This window comes from Pelodiscus sinensis, chromosome 12 (genome assembly GCF_049634645.1).
Source record: "Pelodiscus sinensis isolate JC-2024 chromosome 12, ASM4963464v1, whole genome shotgun sequence".
Lineage (NCBI taxonomy): Eukaryota > Metazoa > Chordata > Testudines > Trionychidae > Pelodiscus > Pelodiscus sinensis.
Window position 1 is genome coordinate 36,454,036 of NC_134722.1, and position 20,685 is coordinate 36,474,720.

A 20,685-nucleotide genomic window follows, 5' to 3' on the forward strand; every position below is an offset into this window, starting at 1 on the left:
CCAACATTTGAAGCTACATCATAGGGATAGATTACAAACCCATTTTTTCTAGACTTTTTTTTATTTTTAAACCTGAGTATGGACTTAATATTCTGCTTTGCAATGGAAATGAGTTTTCAAATGCATAAACCAATACAGCAGAGCATGATGCATTTAACCAGACTTACACCTTCCTTTTTATTCCCCAATTTTTTTTCCTAGAGCATCTTGTCTAAAACCCTCACAAATGTAAGTTTTCTTTGATTATATGGGTCATTTAAACAGGTATCTCTCATTAACTTTAATTACACTTAGGCATATAAATTGGCCACATACTAATTGGAGAACACATTTATTTTCTTAGGCAGATTTCAGACATTCTAAACATATATTTACTCTGCCTGCACCTAGTTAGTACAGAAATCCAGAGGTATTTTATTTTCACAAATTATAAAACAATTAAAGTTTTCTAGAGCAAGTTATACAATAAAATAGAAACCACATTTTGATAACCTCACAAGTCCATAATCTAACAGATCTAACATGACATATGCTATATTTGTATTGAAGAATATGAATGGAAAAGCAAATTTAATATATTAGTCACAGCAAAAATAGAATTGAAAGGATTTAATTGCTCTATGACTTCACATTAGCATATTCATTCCTTTGGGAGTCTTTAGTTTCTGTGGTTTATATACATATATTTTTTCCTGTTACAGTTGAATTTGCCATTTGTTAAAGACCTCTGTGTGCTGAGAACTTGAGAACCAGTGACCAAAATCAAGGCAGGTTAGGTAACCCGAGAAGATGCAATATGTGGTTTGGCATGCTGTGATGCAATGCAGTGATAGTCCACTTACAAAGGGAAGCAAGACAGTTATGGACTACCGACTGCATAATGACAAAGCATCACAAGAAGCTAGGAGATCCTGCCCATTGTAGTAGTGGAACCATTTCTTAAGGGAGAATGTTTATTATATCAAGCAGACACAATAATTCACATACCCTTTATAAAGTTGCTTGAAAAAAGTAAAATAACTTCTTTAGTCTGCTGCCCGTGTAATCTCCCAATGCCTTTATACAGTACCTAGAACCCTATTGCTGACCTATAATACTAAGAGGTGGAAAAAACATTCATTATAAAGGGAACTAAACACTGCTCTGTGCTAACATACTCTGGTAAAGCAACAGTAACAGGCTTTCTTTCTCTTTGAGAGGAGAAATTTGGCTTTGCACCATGCCTCAGTTATACCATTAAGAGTAAATTTCTAAGAGCCTGCTTGCTGGCTTTTTAACCCCAGAAACCAGACTACAGGGCTACGTCTACACTGGCCCCTTTTCCGGAAGGGGCATGTAAATTTCACTAGTCGTCGTAGGGAAATCCGCGGGGGATTTAAATATCCCCCGCGGCATTTAAATAAAAATGTCCGCCGCTTTTTTCCGGCTTTTAAAAAAGCCGGAAAAGAGCGTCTAGACTGGCCCCGATCCTCCGGAAAAAGTGCCCTTTTCCGGAGGGTCTTATTCCTACTTTGAAGTAGGAATAAGAGCCTCCGGAAAAGGGCACTTTTTCCGGAGGATCGGGGCCAGTCTAGACGCTCTTTTCCGGCTTTTTTAAAAGCCGGAAAAAAGCGGCGGACATTTTTATTTAAATGCCGCGGGGGATATTTAAATCCCCCGCGGATTTCCCTACGACGACTGCTGAAATTTACATGCCCCTTCCGGAAAAGGGGCCAGTGTAGACGTAGCCCAGTAGTTTTATAATACTAGAGGTAAATGTGTTCTGTGCTAACTACTTTTCTATAGGGTTCCATCTTTGGGTCCCAAAGAAGCAAATGAAGTGATCAAGCCAGTTTGTTACAAAGCTTGATATTGTCCTTGCTGATTACTGAGACAGTTTGCTGTCACTGCAAAGGTAAAAGAACTAGAAATACCTTAAAATGGTAGAGAAGAAAGCAAAATACAAGGACCTCTGGACATTCAACACAATTATTGAATGGTCTCCAACAATGTTCCGTCTAATTTTTTCCATCCATGTGTGGAATAAATTTTACCATGTGCACAGAGGCATGTGTGATTTCGCACCACCAGTAGAATCACATACTGCCACCTATGGGCACTCTGCTAATCAACTAGGTATCTCCTAAATTTCTTCTGGGTATCTGCCCAAGTGCCTAGCTTACAAGGAACACCAGTCTCTGACTCTCTACACTTTGCTGTTTATGACAACTCTATCCCCTGCCTCCTCATCTCCTCACTAGAGTTTCACTGTATACCTAGCTTCTCTTCTCCCACCCCCCACCTGTTTCCCTTGTCTTTGATTTTTTTTCTTTCGATTTAGCTGATCCCCTCCCTACTAATCTCACCCCAAATACAAATAAACTATGGAACTATGACTCTAGCATCACAATAAAAATACTCACACCAATGAATCTGAGAGTCAGCTGACTCAGGCTCACATTACAGAGCGAAAATTAGTAATGTAGACATTTCCACTCTGGCTGCAGTTCAGGCTCTATAACCTTCTCTCCTAGCTGGGTCTCTCAGTCCGAGTTCCATTCCAAGTGAATTGCTTAAAGCTGTAGCATGACTCTAGCAAGCACAACACAGTTGACCTGGGCTCTGAGGCTATGTCTACTCTGCCTCTTTTTTGTGGAAGAGGCAATGAAAATGAAGCGCTCATACGCAACTTTTTCGCACTTGATTTGCATAATCTCTTCCGATGCTTTTTGCACAAGAGGTTTTTGCGCAAAAACAAGCAGTGTAGACGGGTCCATTTTGCAGGAAAAAAAACCCTTTTGCGCAAGATCCTTATGCTTCAAAAAAGGAGGTATAGTGATCTTGCGCAAAAGGGGCAGAGTTGCACAAAACGGACGCGTCTACACTACTTGTTTTTGTGCAAAAAACTCTTGTGCAAAAAGCATTGGAAGAGATTATGCAAACGAAGCATGAGAAATTGCTTATGAGCACTTCATTTGCATTATCTCTTCCACAAAAAAGAAGCAGTGTAGACATAACCTTTAGAGAGAGGCTGCTGGGCTGTTGGGTGGTGGTTTTTTGTTTTTGCAATATAGACATTCTTGAATGTGACACTTTCTACCATCACATTTTTCACTCTGATTATGTGGTCTATTTCTTCTCCCACCCTGTGTTTGTCTTGCCTCTATAGACTCATATTTAGTTTCTGCTTCAAAGGGCTTATAATCTGTTTTCTGTTCTGTATTTGTACAGCACCTAGCACTGGGGTCCTGGTCTGTCACCAAGGCTCCTAAGCCCCGTGGAAATACTTGTAATAAATGTAACAATATAACACTAGTAAACCATAACAAAAGCTTAGATTTCAATGGCTGCTTGTAATTCTGTGTTTCCAGGTGCCTTTCTTATCCCCTACATCCTCTTCCTAATCATTGCTGGAATGCCCTTGTTTTACATGGAGTTAGCACTGGGACAGTACAACCGGGAAGGAGCTGCTACAGTGTGGAAAATCTGTCCAGTTTTCAAAGGTAAGTGCCAGCTCCCCCCTTGGTTTGAGGAGGATGTTAAAGTTTCCCTACAAGTCTGATAGATTACGTAAAAGTTGACGGCCTATTCGATAAATGTTGTATCACGCAAGCAAGATACTAACAAAATTCAACAGGCCTTTATTTAACAAAGGTGAAACCTCTTTACAAAGCTGCTGCTGCTCCCCTCTGTAGCTCTCACTCAGCCCTGGCTCATCTCCTCCCTCCTTCCTATTTCCTGTGCTTCCAGACTCCCAACAGCCAGTGCTCCCAAGTCTAATAATTACAAGCATCATCTAAAACACCACAATAAGCTCACAGTCTGAAGTCTTCTTACGATCCCAGAACAAGCACAACATGGGAAGAAGCAGAACACAAGAGAAGAGTATAGTTTAGATTCCTTGTTCATTGTAGTTTTTGTCTCTTTGTTGAACCTTTCATCAAGCATGCTAATTAAAGCCATATAGTGTGGCTGTAGTTTCTTGTGATGTTAAACTCCCAGATTCAAATGCCAGCGGGATCCATGAACCTTCTCACACTTCTAAAGAAAATAAATTGGGTTTTCCACTCAGTTTATTCTGAGGTTTTCTTTTTGAAGCCCTTAAGGAAAAAATGTTACTGGTTTGGCCAGAGGATGAAAACTCTAAGAGCACCAACTAATGACCATGGCCCAAATCCTCAGAAGGTATCTTGGTTTCTAACTCCCAATGAAGTTAGGTGCTTAAATAGTTTACCCTACTGTTGCGTTGCACGCTGTATACAAGGTGCTTTCATTTTCTCTGTCAAACAGGTTGCTGTGTTCCAGTAGCATCTTGCATGGATGTGTAGATACTTGTGCGGGTGTTGAGAGGTATCGCTCAGTGCATCAGAAAATGTGATGTGCTTCCAGTATAAAATGCTTTCTAAGAACCCATCAGAAAAGTGCCAACTGGCAATGATTTTTGGATAGCGACCATCCCATACATGATCCAGACTCCCTAAGTGAACGGTTCTTCAATTCAGAGCAGTGTGAAATGACTGAAAAGTAACCCAAACCCAAATCTGACCAGGTTTCTTAGTTTTCTTAGAAGCATAAAATCCAGACAATGTTTGTAAAAAGAGTGAAGAGTGATGAGATTGCCAGTGTGAAGCTCCTCTTGGCTGAACTGGAGCTTGACTGTGGGTTATCTTGAGCTAATTTCATACTTGTATTGAACTCGTAGCATTTTCCTTTTTGTGAGGGTTAGAACTCAAAACTAGGAGAAAACTAATTTTACTGCATTCTGTTTTGAGAGCTTGCTTTCAGTCACTCCCAAAACTCATAGTGAAGTTGAAGATGAACAGACAAGCATAGATGGACATCTAATTAAAAGTATGCATGAAACCTTTCAAAATGGTCCGATGCCTCTTGGGGCCTGAAGCACGCCTGTCTCTGCCGTGGTCTCCCTTGGGGAATCATAGAATCCTAGCACTGGAAGAGACCTCAGGAGGCCACCAAGTACAGCCCCCTGCCCAAGGCAGGACCAATCTCAACTAAATCAACCCAGCCAGGGCTCTGTCAAGCCAAGACTTAAAAACCTCCCCTCCACCTCCCTAGGTAACCTCCCTAGGTAATCCATTCCAGTGCTTCACCACCCTCCTAGTGAAATAGTTTTTCCTAATATCCAACCTAGACCTCCCCCACCGTAACTTGAAACAATTTTCCTTTTTCTGCCATCTGTCACTACTGTGAACCGCCTTTCTCTGTCCTCTTTGGAACCTCCCTTCAGGAAGTTGAAGGCTGCTATCAAATCCCCCCTCACTCTTCTCTTCTGCAGACTAAACAAACCCAAATCCCTCAGGCTGTCCTCATAGGTCATGTGCTCCAGCCCCCTAATCATTTTGGTTGCCCTTTGTTGGACCCTCTCCAATGTGTCCACATTCGTTTTGTAGTGGGGGGGGAGGGGGGCTCAGAACTGGATGTGGCCTCACCAGTGCTGAATAAAGGGGAATAATCACTTCTCTAGATCTGCTGGCAATGCTCCTCCTAATGCAACCAAATATGCCATTAGCCTTTTTGGCTACAAGGGCACACTGTTGACTCATATCCAGTGGATGAGAAGCTGTAATCCCCAGGTCCTTTTCTGCAGAACTGCTATTTAGCCAGTCGGTCCCCAGCCTGTAACAATGCTTGGGATTCTTCCATCCCAAGTGCAGGACTCTGCACTTGTCCTTGTTGACAAGGACAGATTTCTTTTGGCTCAATCCTCTAATCTGTCTAGGTCACTCTGGACCCCATCCCTGCCCTCCAGCATATCTACCTCTCCTCCTAGCTTAGTGTCATCTGCAAACTTGGTGAGGGTGCAATCCATCCCCTCATCCAGGTCATTAATAAAGTTGTTGAACAAAACCGGTCCTAGAACCGATCCTTGGGGTACTCCACTAGAAACCGACCGCCAACCTAACATCGAGTCGTAGATCACTACCCATTGGGCCTAAGACTGTAGCCAGCTTTCTATCCATCTTATAGTCCATTTATCCAATCCATACTCCCTTAACTTGCTGTCAAGAAAATTGTGGGAGACCGTATCAAAAGCTTTGCTAAAGTCAAGGTATCTCATATCCAATGACTTTCCCATATTCACAGAGCCAGTTACGTCATCATAGAAGCTAATCAGATTGGTCAGGCACGATTTGCCCTTTGTGAATCCATGTTGACTATTCCTGATCACTTTCCCCTCTTCCAAGTACTTCAAAATGGATTCCTTGAGGATCCCCTCCATGATTTTTTCGGGGACTGAGGAAAGGCTAGCTGGTCTGTAGTTCCCTGAATTATCTTTCTTCCCTTTTTTAAAGATGGACAGTACATTTGCCTTTTCCAATCACCCAGGACTCTCCCGATCTCCTCGAGTTTTCAAAGATAATAGCCAGAGGCTCTGCAATGACATATGCCAACTCCCTTAGAACTCTCGGCTGCAATAAATCTGGACCCATGAATTTGTGTATGTCTAGCTTTTCTAAATAATTCCTAACCTGTTCTTTCCCCACCAAGGGCTGCCCACCTCCTTCCCATACAGTGTTGCCCAGTGCATTTGTCTGGGAGCTGACCTTGTCTGTGAAGACAGAGGAAAAGAAAGCATTGAGTACTTCAGCTTTTTCCACATCTGTCACTAGGTTACCTCCCTCATCCCAGTAAGCGCCCCACACACTCTCTGATCACCCTCTTATTGTTAACATGCTTATAGAAACCTTTCTTGTTACCCTTCACATCCCTTGCTAGCTGCAATTCCAGTTGCACTTTCTGTTTCCTGATAACTCTCTCCTGCATTTTCGAGCAATATATTTATACTCCTCTCTAGTTATCTATCCAAGTTTCCACTTCTTGTAAGCTTCCTTTTTGTGTTTAAGCTCACCAAGGATTTCCTTGGTAAGCCAATCTGGTCACCTACCATATTTGCTTTTCTTGCTGTGTATCAGGATGGATTCTTCCTGTGCCTCCAATAAGGCTTCTTTAAAATAGTGCCAGCTCTTCTGGACTCCTTTCCCCTTCATGTAAACATCTCAGGGAATCCCGCCCATCCATTCTCTGAGGGAGTCAAAGTCTGCTTTTCTGAAGTCCAGGATGTGTATTTTGCTACTCTCCTTTCTTCCTTTGGTCAGAATCCTGAAATCTATCATCTCATAATCACTGGTGCCCAGGTTGTCACCCGTCTCTACTTCCCCTACTTGTTTGTTCCTGTTTGTGAGCAGCAAGTCAAGCTGCACATGGTCCCTAGCCAGTTCCTTCAGTACTTGTACCAAGAAGTTATTCCCAATATTCTCCAAAAACTTCCTGGATTGTCTGTACTGCTGTATTGGTCTCCCAACAGAGTCCACTTACTCTGGACCCCTGGAGCTTCCACTGCCAGAGGGAGTAATGCAAGCCTGTTCTCCAGACCAGAGCGACTTTCAGGCAGCATAAAACAGAAGGGTTTATTCAGCTTTGAATGCAGCAAAGGATCTCTCAGCGCTATAGGCCTGGCCTCCCTTAGCCCAGCATGTCTGAGTCTCCCCTGCACTCAGGAGGGCTCTGCCTGCTCTCTCACTGTCCAGTCCAGAAACCCCCATCTTCCAGTTGAGCCTCCAATATCCCCTACAGCAGTCCCTCCCTGCCCATTGTCTTCTGTCCAGGTAAACAGGGTTACCTGGGCCCCCCTCGTCTCTGCCTCTCCTCTCCTCCATCCTTTGTTCTCCCCAGTCTGTAATCAGCTGGTCAGGTCACCGAGGTCTTCTGTCTGCAGCCCATTGTCCTCCAGCTGGCAGGAACTGGCTGGGCCATCCAAGCTGGATGTCTCAGTCACCAGTCTCTGGGGTCTCCAGTTCTGTGCTGTTCCTTGTAACAACAAACTTTCTCCCTGCTCTCCTTGTTAAATCTGTAACATCCAGGGACACTGAATGCCTCCCTTCTGCATGCAAATCCTTTTAATCTCCCACTGCTCCCCCGCTTCATCACATCAGTACAATACAAAGGACATCGAATATTGCATTAGAAAAGAATAAGAAATGTTCTATTTTAAATTCCAGCAAAGTTCCAACCACCGCTTCTGATAAGATGCATAAATATTATAGTACTTTTTTAAATACAGCAGGGTTCTTTGGACATATCTCTGGGTTAACTCACATCCATCCCTGAAATGAAATGTACACAGTCTGCCCTCAAATTTATAATAGTTTCTCTCAATGAAAAAGCAATATAGTACTAATTTTAGCTATGAATAATACTTCAATGAAAGCTAAGACTCTAATATTAATGAAATGTTCCCAGAAGGCAGGAGATCAAAAATGTATATTGTAACCTTTACAGCATAGCCCATTTGCATCACAAGACTTTTCAGGGTTTATATTACCAGCTTGGGTGGGACAAAGTTAAATACATAAAAGGCCATGTCCAGAAACAGTGGAGCAAATCCCTGCCTACATATTGTCAGTGGAGTTACACCATATCTGAGTTTGGTCTAGTGCCTTCGAACTTACATTTTCTCTCCAGAATTGTGGATACAGCATATGTGGGAGCTTGAGGGGGGAGGGGGCAGAGCTTAAAGAAATCTCCCCATTTCAGTGCAGTATGCAGTCTTTATAGTGGGTATGTACCTGCTAGCATACATCATCTAAAGTGGTTCACTACCAGCAAGCAGAAGCCATCCAGGCCCCATGATCTTTTAGACCATTTCAGATTTGTTTTCACTACTTTTTGCTAAAAGTTTAGAGATAAACATATTTAATTAATTGTATAGGAATCACTCTCCTGACGAACATAGGCATTCTTGACTCAATTCACTCCTTACATGAATTTAAAACCTCTTTCTATTATATAATGGAACGATATTATTATAACAGTTTCACAGCCTAGCTCCATAAATCCCTGGTACTCAATCTACTGCAACCTGTGTCGTCTTTGGTTTATCAACGTGCCTAAAAACCTGGTGGCATGTGACTGTTAGGAAGAATTTCATGCCATTATTACACATTTCGGAACTGACAAAAAGTATAAATGAAGGCTTATACTTAGGTGTCGAGATACCACAGTGACACTGGTAGTGTGAGACTATTCAGTCTTCACCTATTTAGATTACCCAAATGTCTTAAATGTAGCATTTGGTAAACACTACTGCCCATAGAAGAAACGGATGCATTGGCTGAAACAAAGTGAGCTTTTTTGCACAAGTCTGGGAACAAACCTCCAGTCTGACCTGCTGTTAGTACCAGATTGCCCTCTTAGAATATGTGGCAGTGATGAGTTGTTTGCAAAAGTCTGTTTTCATGCTGAGAACAAATGCTCACTGAAGACCGTCTGCACTGAACCTCCAGACGTACCTCAGAGTATTGCAAAAGGAAACCCAGATCTGCAGGGGTAAATAGGGGAAGTGCAGGGTAGAGTTCACCCCAGGCTAAAGGGCTCGTACAAGACCATGCATACTATTTGAAGATTCTTGGTTAAGTTCTGCCTCAGTTACACTTTGCAAACTCTCTGAAGTAAATACAGAAACATGGGGGTTAAATTCACCATGGCTTAAAGGGCCAGCCGAATGCCCTCATTTGGGACTCCATAATCTCCACAACTCTTGCATAATCTGGAATGAAGTTTTCATGGCAATGGGGATACACAGGGAGAGGAAATTTAAAGTCTCTAGTGGTCCCAATATTGTTTGCACATTGGGATGGACAGCAGCCACTACTGAAGCCCAAAGATGGGAACAGCAGCTGTAGGGGTACTTTACTTCAGCCCTGTACTCTGGCCTTAACTTTATGTGGAGTCAGGTGGATTAAACTAAACTTAAATGTTTGGTGAAATGAATGGGTCTATGAAATACAGGGCTTACAGCTCTCTGCATTATGTGAGTTTCCCTAAGAATATAGAATGTGGACTCTAGCAGAGCTGTCTCACAGCTGAATTTTGTCCTTTAGTGGCAAAATATCTAGTTTCCAGCAAAGACAACTGCTTTCATGGAATCATTATTTGAAATTTAAATGGTCAGTTTTTGGGTCTAGCTTCTAGGCAAGAAAAAAGCCTGGTTTCACTTTCAGACAATACTGTTGAAATATTGTTGTATGTGAAATGCAATGTATAATCTAGTTTTCCTTTGTCTTTAGGTGTAGGCTATGCAGTGATACTCATAGCTCTTTACGTGGGTTTCTACTACAACGTTATCATAGCTTGGTCTCTGTATTATCTGTTTTCATCATTCACATTTGAGCTTCCCTGGACAAACTGCGGCAACAGCTGGAATAGCCCAAACTGTACAGATCCCAAACTCTTCAATGCCTCAGTGCTTGGCAATGGCACCAAGTACTCCAAGTACAAACTCACCCCTGCTGCTGAATTTTATGAGTAAGTGTCGATTCACCTTTGCTGTTCCTTGCAAGTTCCAGTTTAGTTAAGGTGTTTGTTCGTATTTCTCTAAAAGCGTCTCTTTGAGCGCACATGGCCTAGGGGACAGGACCCTAGACCAGAAGTCAGGAGACGTGAGTTATACACCTGGCTGTACCGCGGGTATGAATGTGACTTTAGGCAAGTCACATGTTCCCTCTATGCTGCAGTTTCCACTTATCCAAGAAAGCTATTCGATTGGTTAGATACAATGCACTCTTGACAAATCCATGTTGACTGTTACTTCTCACCTTATTACTTTCTAGGTGTTTTCAAATGGATTATTTATTTGCTTCATTATCTTTCAGGGTACTGAAATTAAGCTAACTGGTCTGTAATTCCCTGGATTGTCCTTATTCCCCTTGTTATAGATTAGCACTATGTTTGCCCTTTTTCTTGCCCTCTAGAATCTCTCCTGTCTTCTGAGTATTTGAAGTCTATCACTAATGGCTCAAATATCTCCTCACTCAACTCATTGAATATTTTAGGGTGCATTTCTTCAGGTCCTGGTGACTTTAAGATATCTGATTTGTCTAAATAATTTTTGTGTGTGTTCATTCCCTATTTTAGCCTCAGGTTAAACCTCATTTTCACTGTGTCAGACACCAATTGCTGCTAAATATTTTGCTGAAAAAACACCCAAAAAAGGGCATATAGAATTTCTGCCATTTTAACATTTCCAGTTATTTTCCTGGAGTAATGGGCCTACCCTATCTTGGTCTTCCTCTTGCTTCTAACATACTTGTAGAATATTTTTTGTTACCTTTTTTGGTCCCTAATTAGTTTAATCTCATTTTGTTCCTTGGCCATCCTAATGTTGCCATTACATACTTGTGGTGCGCATATGCTTAGCAACAAAGCTGGTTTAAACAATTAACTGAAGATCTGGAATCCCTACTATCATGTGACTGGCAGAGCTGTCTATATACATCTTACTCTTCGCTCCTCTGAGCCTAGGACATTCCAGTGGTTGCTCTAGTCCAGCACCAGTGAGATGGTAGAATGGCTGCAGGGGAAGAGAAAAAGTTCTATTTTAACGGGTGCAAGTTCCAGGGCCTGAAGGCACCATGACATAACTGAAGCAATGTTCATTAACCTGAGAATATAGTTTGGTGGGGGTAAGCTCACAGAGTTAATTGGTTTGCACAGAAACACGAGGGCTGGGTCTAGACTGGCGGACGCTTTTGCGCAAAATCTTGCCGCCTGTCTACACTGGCCGCGAGTATTTGCGCAAGAATGCTGACTTTGTAATGTACAAAATCAGTGGTTCTTGCACAAATATTCTGACGCTCCCGCTCAGGGATAAGCCCTCTTGCGCAAGTATTCTTGCGCAAGAGGGACAGTGTAGACAGCCACGTTAATTTCTTGCGCAAGAAAGCCTGATGGCTAAAATGGCCATCTGAGCTTTCTTGCGCAAGGGAGCGTCTACACTGGCATGGATGCTTTTGCGCAAAGGCACATGCCAGTATAGAAGCTCTCTTGCGCAAATACTTCTAACAGAAAAACTTTTCCGGTAAAAGTATTTGCGCAAAATCATTCCAGTCTAGATGCAGCCAAGCTGTGATTTTCCAGCAATACAAGTTAGTAGATAATTTTGGTTGAACTGTGCATTTATTTCTACTTAATACCACATTTCCTTAGACAAATTCTGGTTCCAATCCTCCAGTCTCCACCTGGGCAAAATTCCCATTGACGTCAATGGGATCTTTGCCTGAACGTGTTCTATGGGAATGGGACTTCTGTAGTACCTCATTAGAGATGGTTGAAATAAATCCTAACTTATTTGTACATTTAAAAATCAGGCAAGATAAGTTATGTAATCTGCTTCTTTTATTCTTCCTATGACATGCCAGTAGCAGAGTGGTATGGCTCACAGCTTATGCTGTTCTGCTGGGAATAATAAGTCATGAGAGAAATTCAGCTAGGAATAAAACGTCAGCGCCACATGACTTTGGAGACACGTATAACTCTTTCCTTATCCTTTGGTTTGGAAATCAAACCGCCATTTTAATTTTGTTGAAATAAGTCATAAAAGTTACCACTTAAAGTGTCTCACTGGAAAAATATTATTCCTAAACCATGCTTTCCAGTAAACTTCTTTATTCAAAACATTTAATTTGAATGTAGACATAAAGGTGTCTTTGTTCTCTCAGTTCTTGCTTCTTGGAAGATTTTGTTTCCAAACTGTCAGCAGTGCATTGAATTATAACTGCTTTCTCAGGATGGTAATCCTTTCCTCCTGTGTAGTAATAAAACATGTTTTATGAGCAAATTTCCATGCCTCATTCAGTGGAGGAAATTCAGTGAAGTTTTGCAACTAAATATATACAAGTTTGCCCAGATATGAGTAATTAATTGTAAAAGGCTATGTAAGTAACCACATGGAAGTTCAAACAAGCTTGAATCAACACAGTCCACATTTATAATACTTAAGAGCTTAAGTTTATGATGTGTGAACAAACAATGTGCTGCAGAAAACTAACTCCTCAGGTGAGAATGGAATCACAATTGATATGACTTAAGCTATTAACTGTGCAGTTAGCGAAATAAAAAGTTGAGTTGTAATTCCCAATAGGAAGTTCCATAACAGATCAGACTAGGGGGATGCATAGTGCAATATATACTGTCTTTTGCCAGAGGCCAGTACAAGATGCTTCAGAGGAAGGTGCAGCAAATACCAGGGTAAACAAGTTATGGAGTAAACTGCGCATTGGGAAGAGTTTTTTCCAAACCTCCATAATTCAGTAACTTATATAAGTCCCTTAAGTTTGAGGGCTTATCGCTTTAATTTTTGTATCCTCATAATTAACAGTAGATGTTTCATATATACATACATACATCCCCTTTTCTTTATAATCCTTTTGAATTTTTCTCTGCAATTTTTTGGTCCTGCGGGTGCCTCTTTTTGAGTATGCATTGTTTAAAGTTGTCTTGCCTTGCTTTGTTGACTAACCACCCTTTCAATAAAACAGAATAAGGCATCTTGCTTAATATTGTTTCAAGAGGAAAAGTGTCAGCAATTCTGGCCATAAATAAAATGACACAAAGCCAAAATAATCTCACAAAAAAAAACAACAGTGCTTAACTTGTGCCAGGACCTCTAGGTTTGCCAGTTCATAGCCCTGGGTTTGTCGTGTCAATTGTGAAAGTAAAAAAACTGCTTGAGTCCCAGCATATATATATATATATATATATATATATATATATATATATATATAATCTCCCTCCCTCCCTCCCTCCCTCCCTCCCTGTGAAATGTTCTGTTGAATATGTTCCATGAGAAGAAAAATCCTACCTCATGTTAAGCTAAAGAGTCAGCAGCTGTCAGCAACTGTTATACCCTGTTTAGCCGGTAACAAGACTGACCTAGTTCATAAGTGCATTCGGCATTGTTCATTTTTGATTCTCTCAAAGAGTTTTCCCGAACTCATGTTACAGCCAGATCCTAAATACAATCTGATGGGAGCTAGGAAATAGAGAGGGTCATGATGATTTTTCTGGCTCTCATACCTCTTTGGAATGGTCTCTGAAAAGGAGGGATTTCAATATGTTTCTGACAAAGGTTATGGCTGGGTAACTGTGGAGACTTTTTCCTTCAGAGAGACTCATGCAAACAATGTGCTTGGTTCTAGCTTTTTGTGCCTGTCCCGTGTCTTCCAAATCCACTGAATGCAATGAAAAGCTTCCCATTGACTTCAGTGGATTTTTGATCAGGCCTCATATTGAATTGTTTATCCAGTGCATCTCACTGTCTTCTGTCACTCGAAGGGCAAGTTGCCTCAGGCTTATTAGCTATTCAGAAATATTTTAGCAAATTGTTTGTTTGATTAGTGTGCAAGCATTCGTGGTACAAATACTTGTTGAAATTTAAAATCACTTTCCCTCAAATACTTTCATGCACAACTGGGTATTTGTTTTCCACAACAATTCACATCAGTAAAATTTGTTTGATGCGTACTCACAGCAAGGGGAACATAAATGAAAGGTGAGCACAAAGCAAACAATGTCATTTAAACGTGCATTCATCATGCATGTTCATAGAGCTGGTCAACTATGACAATTTCCTATCTGAAGGGTTCATGAGCCTTAGGAAACCCAATCTGAATTTAGAATGTATAGGAAAACCTGAAACCAGGGGTTACATCAGTGCTAGTTTTAAGTTTCTAGAGGAACTCTAAGCAATGGTATATTGCAAAGAGTTAACAGCAGTAGATGACACGTGTCTGGCACCCACTATACTCATTTTCCATTAACTTCTGGGAGCAATCCAAAGTGTTAATTTTCAGGAATAAAGCCTGATGTGGTTTGGTGAGAGTATCTTTCTGAGTGACTGCTTCTTATTCCACAAAGGATTACAACAGCTGCATCACATGAGGGCAGTGGACTGGACTCAATGACCTCCTGGGTCCCTTCCAGTCCTAGTATTCTATGATTCTGTGATCAGCTCTAGAGCTCCTGTTGATTTTTCCTATGTTTGAAATTGAGAACTTTAGGCAGAACCTCTCTATGTGGCCTTTCCTCAGTTTAGCTTTACAGCAAACTTTAGCCATAACATGAGGAGGATGTGTGTGTTCATGTCCTCATCATACATCCCATACATTTGGGCCCTACAATGAGCTCTATCCTACCCAATCCTTGGACTTGAATGCAGCCTCATGGAAATCACAGGATCTCCATATAGATGTAGGTTTGAGCTCATTGCAGGATTTGGATTTTGGTTAAGGATCTGCCTGGTAAGAGTTTACAAAACTCTTAGGGTACGTCTAGACTACATGCCTCTGTCGCCAGAGGCATGTAGATGAGGCTGCCAGGCATAGGAAAATGAAGCGGCGATTTAAATAATCACAGCTTCATTTAAATTTACATGGCTGCCGCACTGAGCCGATCAGCTGTTTGTCGGCTCAGCACGGTAGTCTGGACGCGCGGGTTTCAACATCAAAGGCATTTGTCGACCACCCAGGTATACCTCATCCCAGGAGGCATACCTGGGTGGTCGACAAATGCCTTTGATGTCGACACCCGCGCGTCCAGACAACTGCGCTGAGCCGACAAACAGCTGATCAGCTGTTTGTCGGCTCAGCGCAGCAGCCATGTAAATTTAAATGAAGCGGCGATTATTTAAATCGCCGCTTCATTTTCCTATTTTCATTTTCATTTTCCTGGCAACAGAGGCATGTAGTCTAGACGTACCCTTAGTCAAGGAATACTCCATTAGCAGCCAGAAATGCTACATACTTGGGAGCACATGAAGCTTCCTGAGATTCTCTTGCTGGTTTGCTTCTTATTTCTAAAGAACTTGTACATAAGCTTGCATGCCTCACTTGTTGTATCTGCTATTCATTAGAGCAGCAAGGGGTTAAATCAAGGTGTTCTATTTTTATTAGAAAGCCTCAAGAGAGTTGGTGTTTGAATCAGATTTAACAAGCAGGTGCTTCACAGTGCAGTGTAAACTTTAATGTGCCTAAGCACTGTACACATAACAAGGGAGTATTAATAATTAAATGGCAACACGAAGTAGAGCACAAGCTTCAGTGGTTTGGGATTAATATTCTCTGTGAAAAGTTAAATCCCAAGGAGGCCATTTATCAGATCAGGATTAACAGTCATCAGATCTAATATCATTTCATTTAGATCAACCAGAAGTTTATAATATACCAGCCTCGGATAAATTACCTGTGTCTTTGTAGGTACTTCATAGTAAACACAGTGCATTACATGTTCAAGGAAAGCAGCACCAATAATTATATTAAAATTGTGACCACAACCTGATGAATACATTTAAGTGATTCTTCCAATTGCAGGAATAAGCATATTTTAAATTGAATAATAAGTGTAATTAAGAGGGAACACTATTTTCTGTAGTTTACATACAGCAGTGGTTCTCAGCCTGTGGCCCAGTCCACACATACGTGCAGCCCATGTGACATCCTGAATGCCAAGAGAGTGTGTGTGCACGCAGCCCACATAACATAGAAGAGCTACTCACAGCAGGTAAATAGGTTGAGAACCTTTCAGCAGGGAGGGGGAAAGGGTCAGGTCTTTACCCCCTCAGTTGGGGGTCTTATCCACAGCCAGACTCTTCTCCTGTGGATTGTTCTGACCCCAGGGCTGCAAACTGCCTTCCTCTCTTCAGCCATCCTCTCCTTCCCTCTCCCTCCTGCTTGGCTGTGGGAGTCCCCTTCTAAGCAGATCATCCATTTGGCATGTGTTCTACAGCTGCAGAAGGGCGGGCCCCTATTAATCCAGCGCTGTTCCTTCATTCCCTTAGTCTCTGTGTGGGATCTGCCATCTGCATCACAATGGCAAAACCAGCTGTTTAATTGAATCTGCAATTCTCATTGGACAGGGGCTGGAACCCCACCCTCCATTTTAATATACTCAAGGCAATTTGCTTGCACAGTAAATGCAGTTATTGGCATAACACAGCATTGTGAATGTCTCAATAGGAGGTACTCACACAAATAGGCTACTGAGGATCTCGCCACATGCTTTGGTCTGAAAGCTTTAGTTTTTATTTTGTCTCGTGGAATCCTAGTATCCTAGGGCTGGAAGAGACCTCAGGAGATCATCGAGTCCAGCCCCCTGCCTAACCCTCAGGTTAGGGTTAAAAATATTTGAATTGACAATATCGTGACTTTCACATCTGGATATGAAGTGTTCTTTCTTTTTCTCTGGTTACCTTTTTGAGCTTTGACACTTCAACTGTTCAAAAAAGGACTCCTGTGTAAAATACCTCACAATGGGGATATGATGGACCAAGATCAGAGGTGAACTAATATAAATAACTATGGGTACGTCTACACATAGTGATAATGTCAAGTTAAACTATGAAACTTCACCTGCATCAAATGCATAGCTGAAGTCAAAACAGCTTAATTTGGCTTTTGGCTACACAGCAGGGAGACGAAGGGGGATCCCTTTTCCTTCAGCTTCCCTTACTCCTGGGCTACGTCTACACTGGCATGATTTTCCGAAAATGCTTTTAACGGAAAACTTTTAAAAGCATTTTCGGAAAAGCACGTCTAGATTGGCAGGATGCTTTTCCCCAAAAGCACTTTTTGCGGAAAAGCGTCAGTGGCCAATCTAGACGCACTTTTCCACAAAAAAGCCCCGATTGCCATTTTCGCGATCGGGGCTTTTTTGCGGAAAACAGTACTATGCTGTCTACACTGGCCCTTATGTGCAAAAGTCTTTCAGAAAAAGACTTTTGCCCGAACGGGAGCAGCATAGTTTTTCCGGAAAAGCACTGATGATTTTACATGAGATCGTCAGTGCTTTTCCGGAAATTCAAGTGGCCAGTGTAGACAGCTGGCAAGTTTTTCTGGAAAAGCTGCTGATTTTCTGGAAAAACTTGCCAGTCTAGAGACAGCCCTGGTGAAATGAGGGAGAGGAATAATGGCTGGATCAAGGGTTATGATGTAGAAGGGGATTTTGGCTCAGAGAGGAAGTTTAGGTTGGGGAGGGAGCTCTGGATTGGATAGGGGGTTGGAGTGTGGGAGGGGTCAGGGTGCAGGCTCCAGCTGGATGGCACTTACTTCAAGCAGCTCTGAGCTGCAGTCTGTGGTGAAGTGGGGCTAAGACAGGCTCCCTGCCTACCCTGCCCCCGTATTGCTCCCAGAATCTTCCACTCCATCTCTGTGGTCCCTTAACAAGAGCCAAGTGGCTCTGCCCCGCGGCTCCCATTGGCCACAGTTGCCAGCAGTGGAGTTGTTGCCTGAGGTGGGAGCAGTGCATGGAGGTCCCCCCGCCACCTTCTGTACCCCACCGAAGGGCTGCGGGGGGGACACTTCCAGGAGTGATCTAGGGCAAGGACTAGCAGAGTCAGCCATAGCACTGCTGCATCAACAAACTTTGGGCAGGGTAGGGCACGGCAGAGGAACTGCCTATGGGGAGAGCTACTTTCCAGACCCGAAAAGCCAAACCTGTACTTCTTCCAAAATAACAGTAAAAGGTCAAACATAAAATCTGCCAGAACGAGACTGCAAAGTCTCTGATAGTAACATCCTTCAGCCTCAGAGGGGTAGCCATGTTAGTCTGTATCTGCAAAAGCAGCGAGGAGTCCTGTGGCACCTTATAGACTAACAGAAGAATTGGAGCATAAGCTTTCGTGGGCAAAGACCCACCTGATAAAAGCTTATGCATCTGACGAAGTGGGTCTTTGCCCACGAAAGCTTATGCTCCAATACTTTTGTTAGTCTATAAGGTGCCACAGGACTCCTCGCCGCTTTTGCAGATCCTTCAGCCTGAAGCTTTTGTGGGCACAACCCACTTCTTCAGATGACCACAGGATGGAACAGAGCAGAAAAGGCTTCGTGTACTCCCCTGCCCCCAAGCCTTAATTGTCCTGGGGTCAGGGGAGTGCATGAAGCCTCTTCCCACCCCGCCAGCAGCATGTGGTGCTTTGAAGCTCCAGGAGCTGCTCGCAGGGCAGGGGGGAAGAGCAGAGGAGGCTATGCGTGCTCCTTTGCTCCCAGGCCAATCAGGGTCTGGGGGCGGGGGAGCTGTGCAAAGCTTCCTTCGCCCTGCCCGTGGGTTCTTGGGAAATGCTGTGCAGAGCCCAGGATCAGCTGTGGACTCCCCAGCTGACCCCACGCTCCATGGCTGCCCATTTGAAACACGTGGATCAGCTGTGCAGCGGCTGCCTTTTTGAAACGCCGCCTTGGGGTTTCAAAGCGCAGTGCCGCACAGGCTGCCATTTTGAAGTTCCCCTTTTTCCCACCCCCTTTGGCTGTCTCAATCTCATAGAGGCAGCAAGGGGGGGGCAGGAAAATCGACTAGTCTTTAACATCCCTAAGGTCCACTCCCCTGGCTGTATCTATCCCTGTTCTGTGACTTTGCTTCCTCTGGAGAGGATCTAGTTAACTTAAAAGTGAAAAAGCCTGTCTGACCAAATAGCAGAACTTTGATCCTGTAAAAGAGGCATTCAAATGATAATGAAGCCATTTACCAGGCATTTGCCAACCCCAGGTATACACTGTCAGTTCACAGGACTTTCGTTTAAAATTTGCTTTAAAAATATTTCATTAGTGTGTTGCTGAAGATTATAAAATCACATCTCTAAAAAACTGTGGTTGATTTAAAACAGAAAAAAATAACTTTTTTGTTAGTTGAATATGCAAAACATTGACTAGCTTTAGATAAAACTAAATCCACCAGAGAAGCCACTAATGTTGTCATTTAGTTTTCATGTCTATGTGTAGCCCACAGGATAAGAAACACTAAATATTTACCTTTTTGTGTATTTGTTTTGGGTGTCTTTTCCCCTCTTGTGTCTAGACGCGGTGTACTGCATCTACATGAAAGCAGTGGAATCCATGACCTTGGCTCACCCCGATGGCAGCTCTCACTATGCCTCTTGGTGGTAGTAATTATTCTTTTCTTTAGTCTGTGGAAAGGAGTGAAGACTTCAGGAAAGGTAGAGCTAATATTGCCCTTATATCTCAGTATTGTTCTTTATACTTGTTTAGAAAGTGATTTTGTGTGTGTGAAGGGGGAAAGAAGAGAGATTGTAAGTCATTGTACCTTACAATACCACCAGGACCAAAGTTTTAGGTTAAATCTTTGTATATCTGTTTTTATAGAGTGGACATTTCAAATACAGTTCCTGTTTTATCTCTCTCAGCAGTTATGTCATCTTTGCTCAATTGATATCCAGTAATGCAAAATCTTTTAGTTTTTTACATTTAGTATCAATATTTAATGTAAGTTACGTATTTAGTATTGATAGAAAGCCCATTGAAGTCAATGGGTGAGTCTTTCCTTTGACTTTAGTTTGCTTTGGCGAAAGGTTAAAGATTGTCTCTTGTTTTCTGCTTATCCTGTTTAAAGCTTTCATTGTATTGTTTAAGGGCCCTTTGCTTTTATTAAACAAATATCCATTCTAATTTAAATGCTTTATCAGTTCCAAAGATGTTGGCAACTATTCTTTGAAGTACTTCAACATCTGAAATAAAACCATGGGATATTTACTTAAACACCATTTGGATATTTTGAAATAAGACCTGGAACCTTGATGAAACTCTATTAACTTGCTGAAAAGGAGTGTCTAGTTTTCAAACCTCAGAATATTTTTTACTTTGATAAATTAGCTGTCACCTGAACAGTTTTCATCAGTTAATGTTCACATCATGGTTTAACTTAAATGATGTGGTCCAATGCACTGCCTCTCTTTATTTGGCTTTTTAATTATAACATTAGGGTTAACCCATTATTTGTGCCATTTATATTCAGTGAATACTAGCATTTCTTTATTTTCACGTTGATATTTAACCTCCCTGATGGAAGTTTTCTTGGTAATTTATGATGGATGAATCAATCTCAGTGTATTGTTAACTTCCAGAA

General features: G+C 42.1%; 1 protein-coding gene across 1 annotated transcript in view; it reads left to right on the top strand.

Annotated features, from left to right (window-relative positions):
• The window catches only part of SLC6A2 (solute carrier family 6 member 2), a 113,877-nt gene that overhangs the window by 25,182 nt on the left and 68,010 nt on the right, over positions 1-20,685 (top strand). Inside the window, exons 2-4 of the mRNA XM_014572550.3 lie at positions 3,351-3,482; positions 10,068-10,305; positions 19,621-19,759. Of these exons, the coding sequence (XP_014428036.2) occupies positions 3,351-3,482; positions 10,068-10,305; positions 19,621-19,759 (509 nt within the window). The remainder of the gene's footprint in view (positions 1-3,350; positions 3,483-10,067; positions 10,306-19,620; positions 19,760-20,685) is intronic.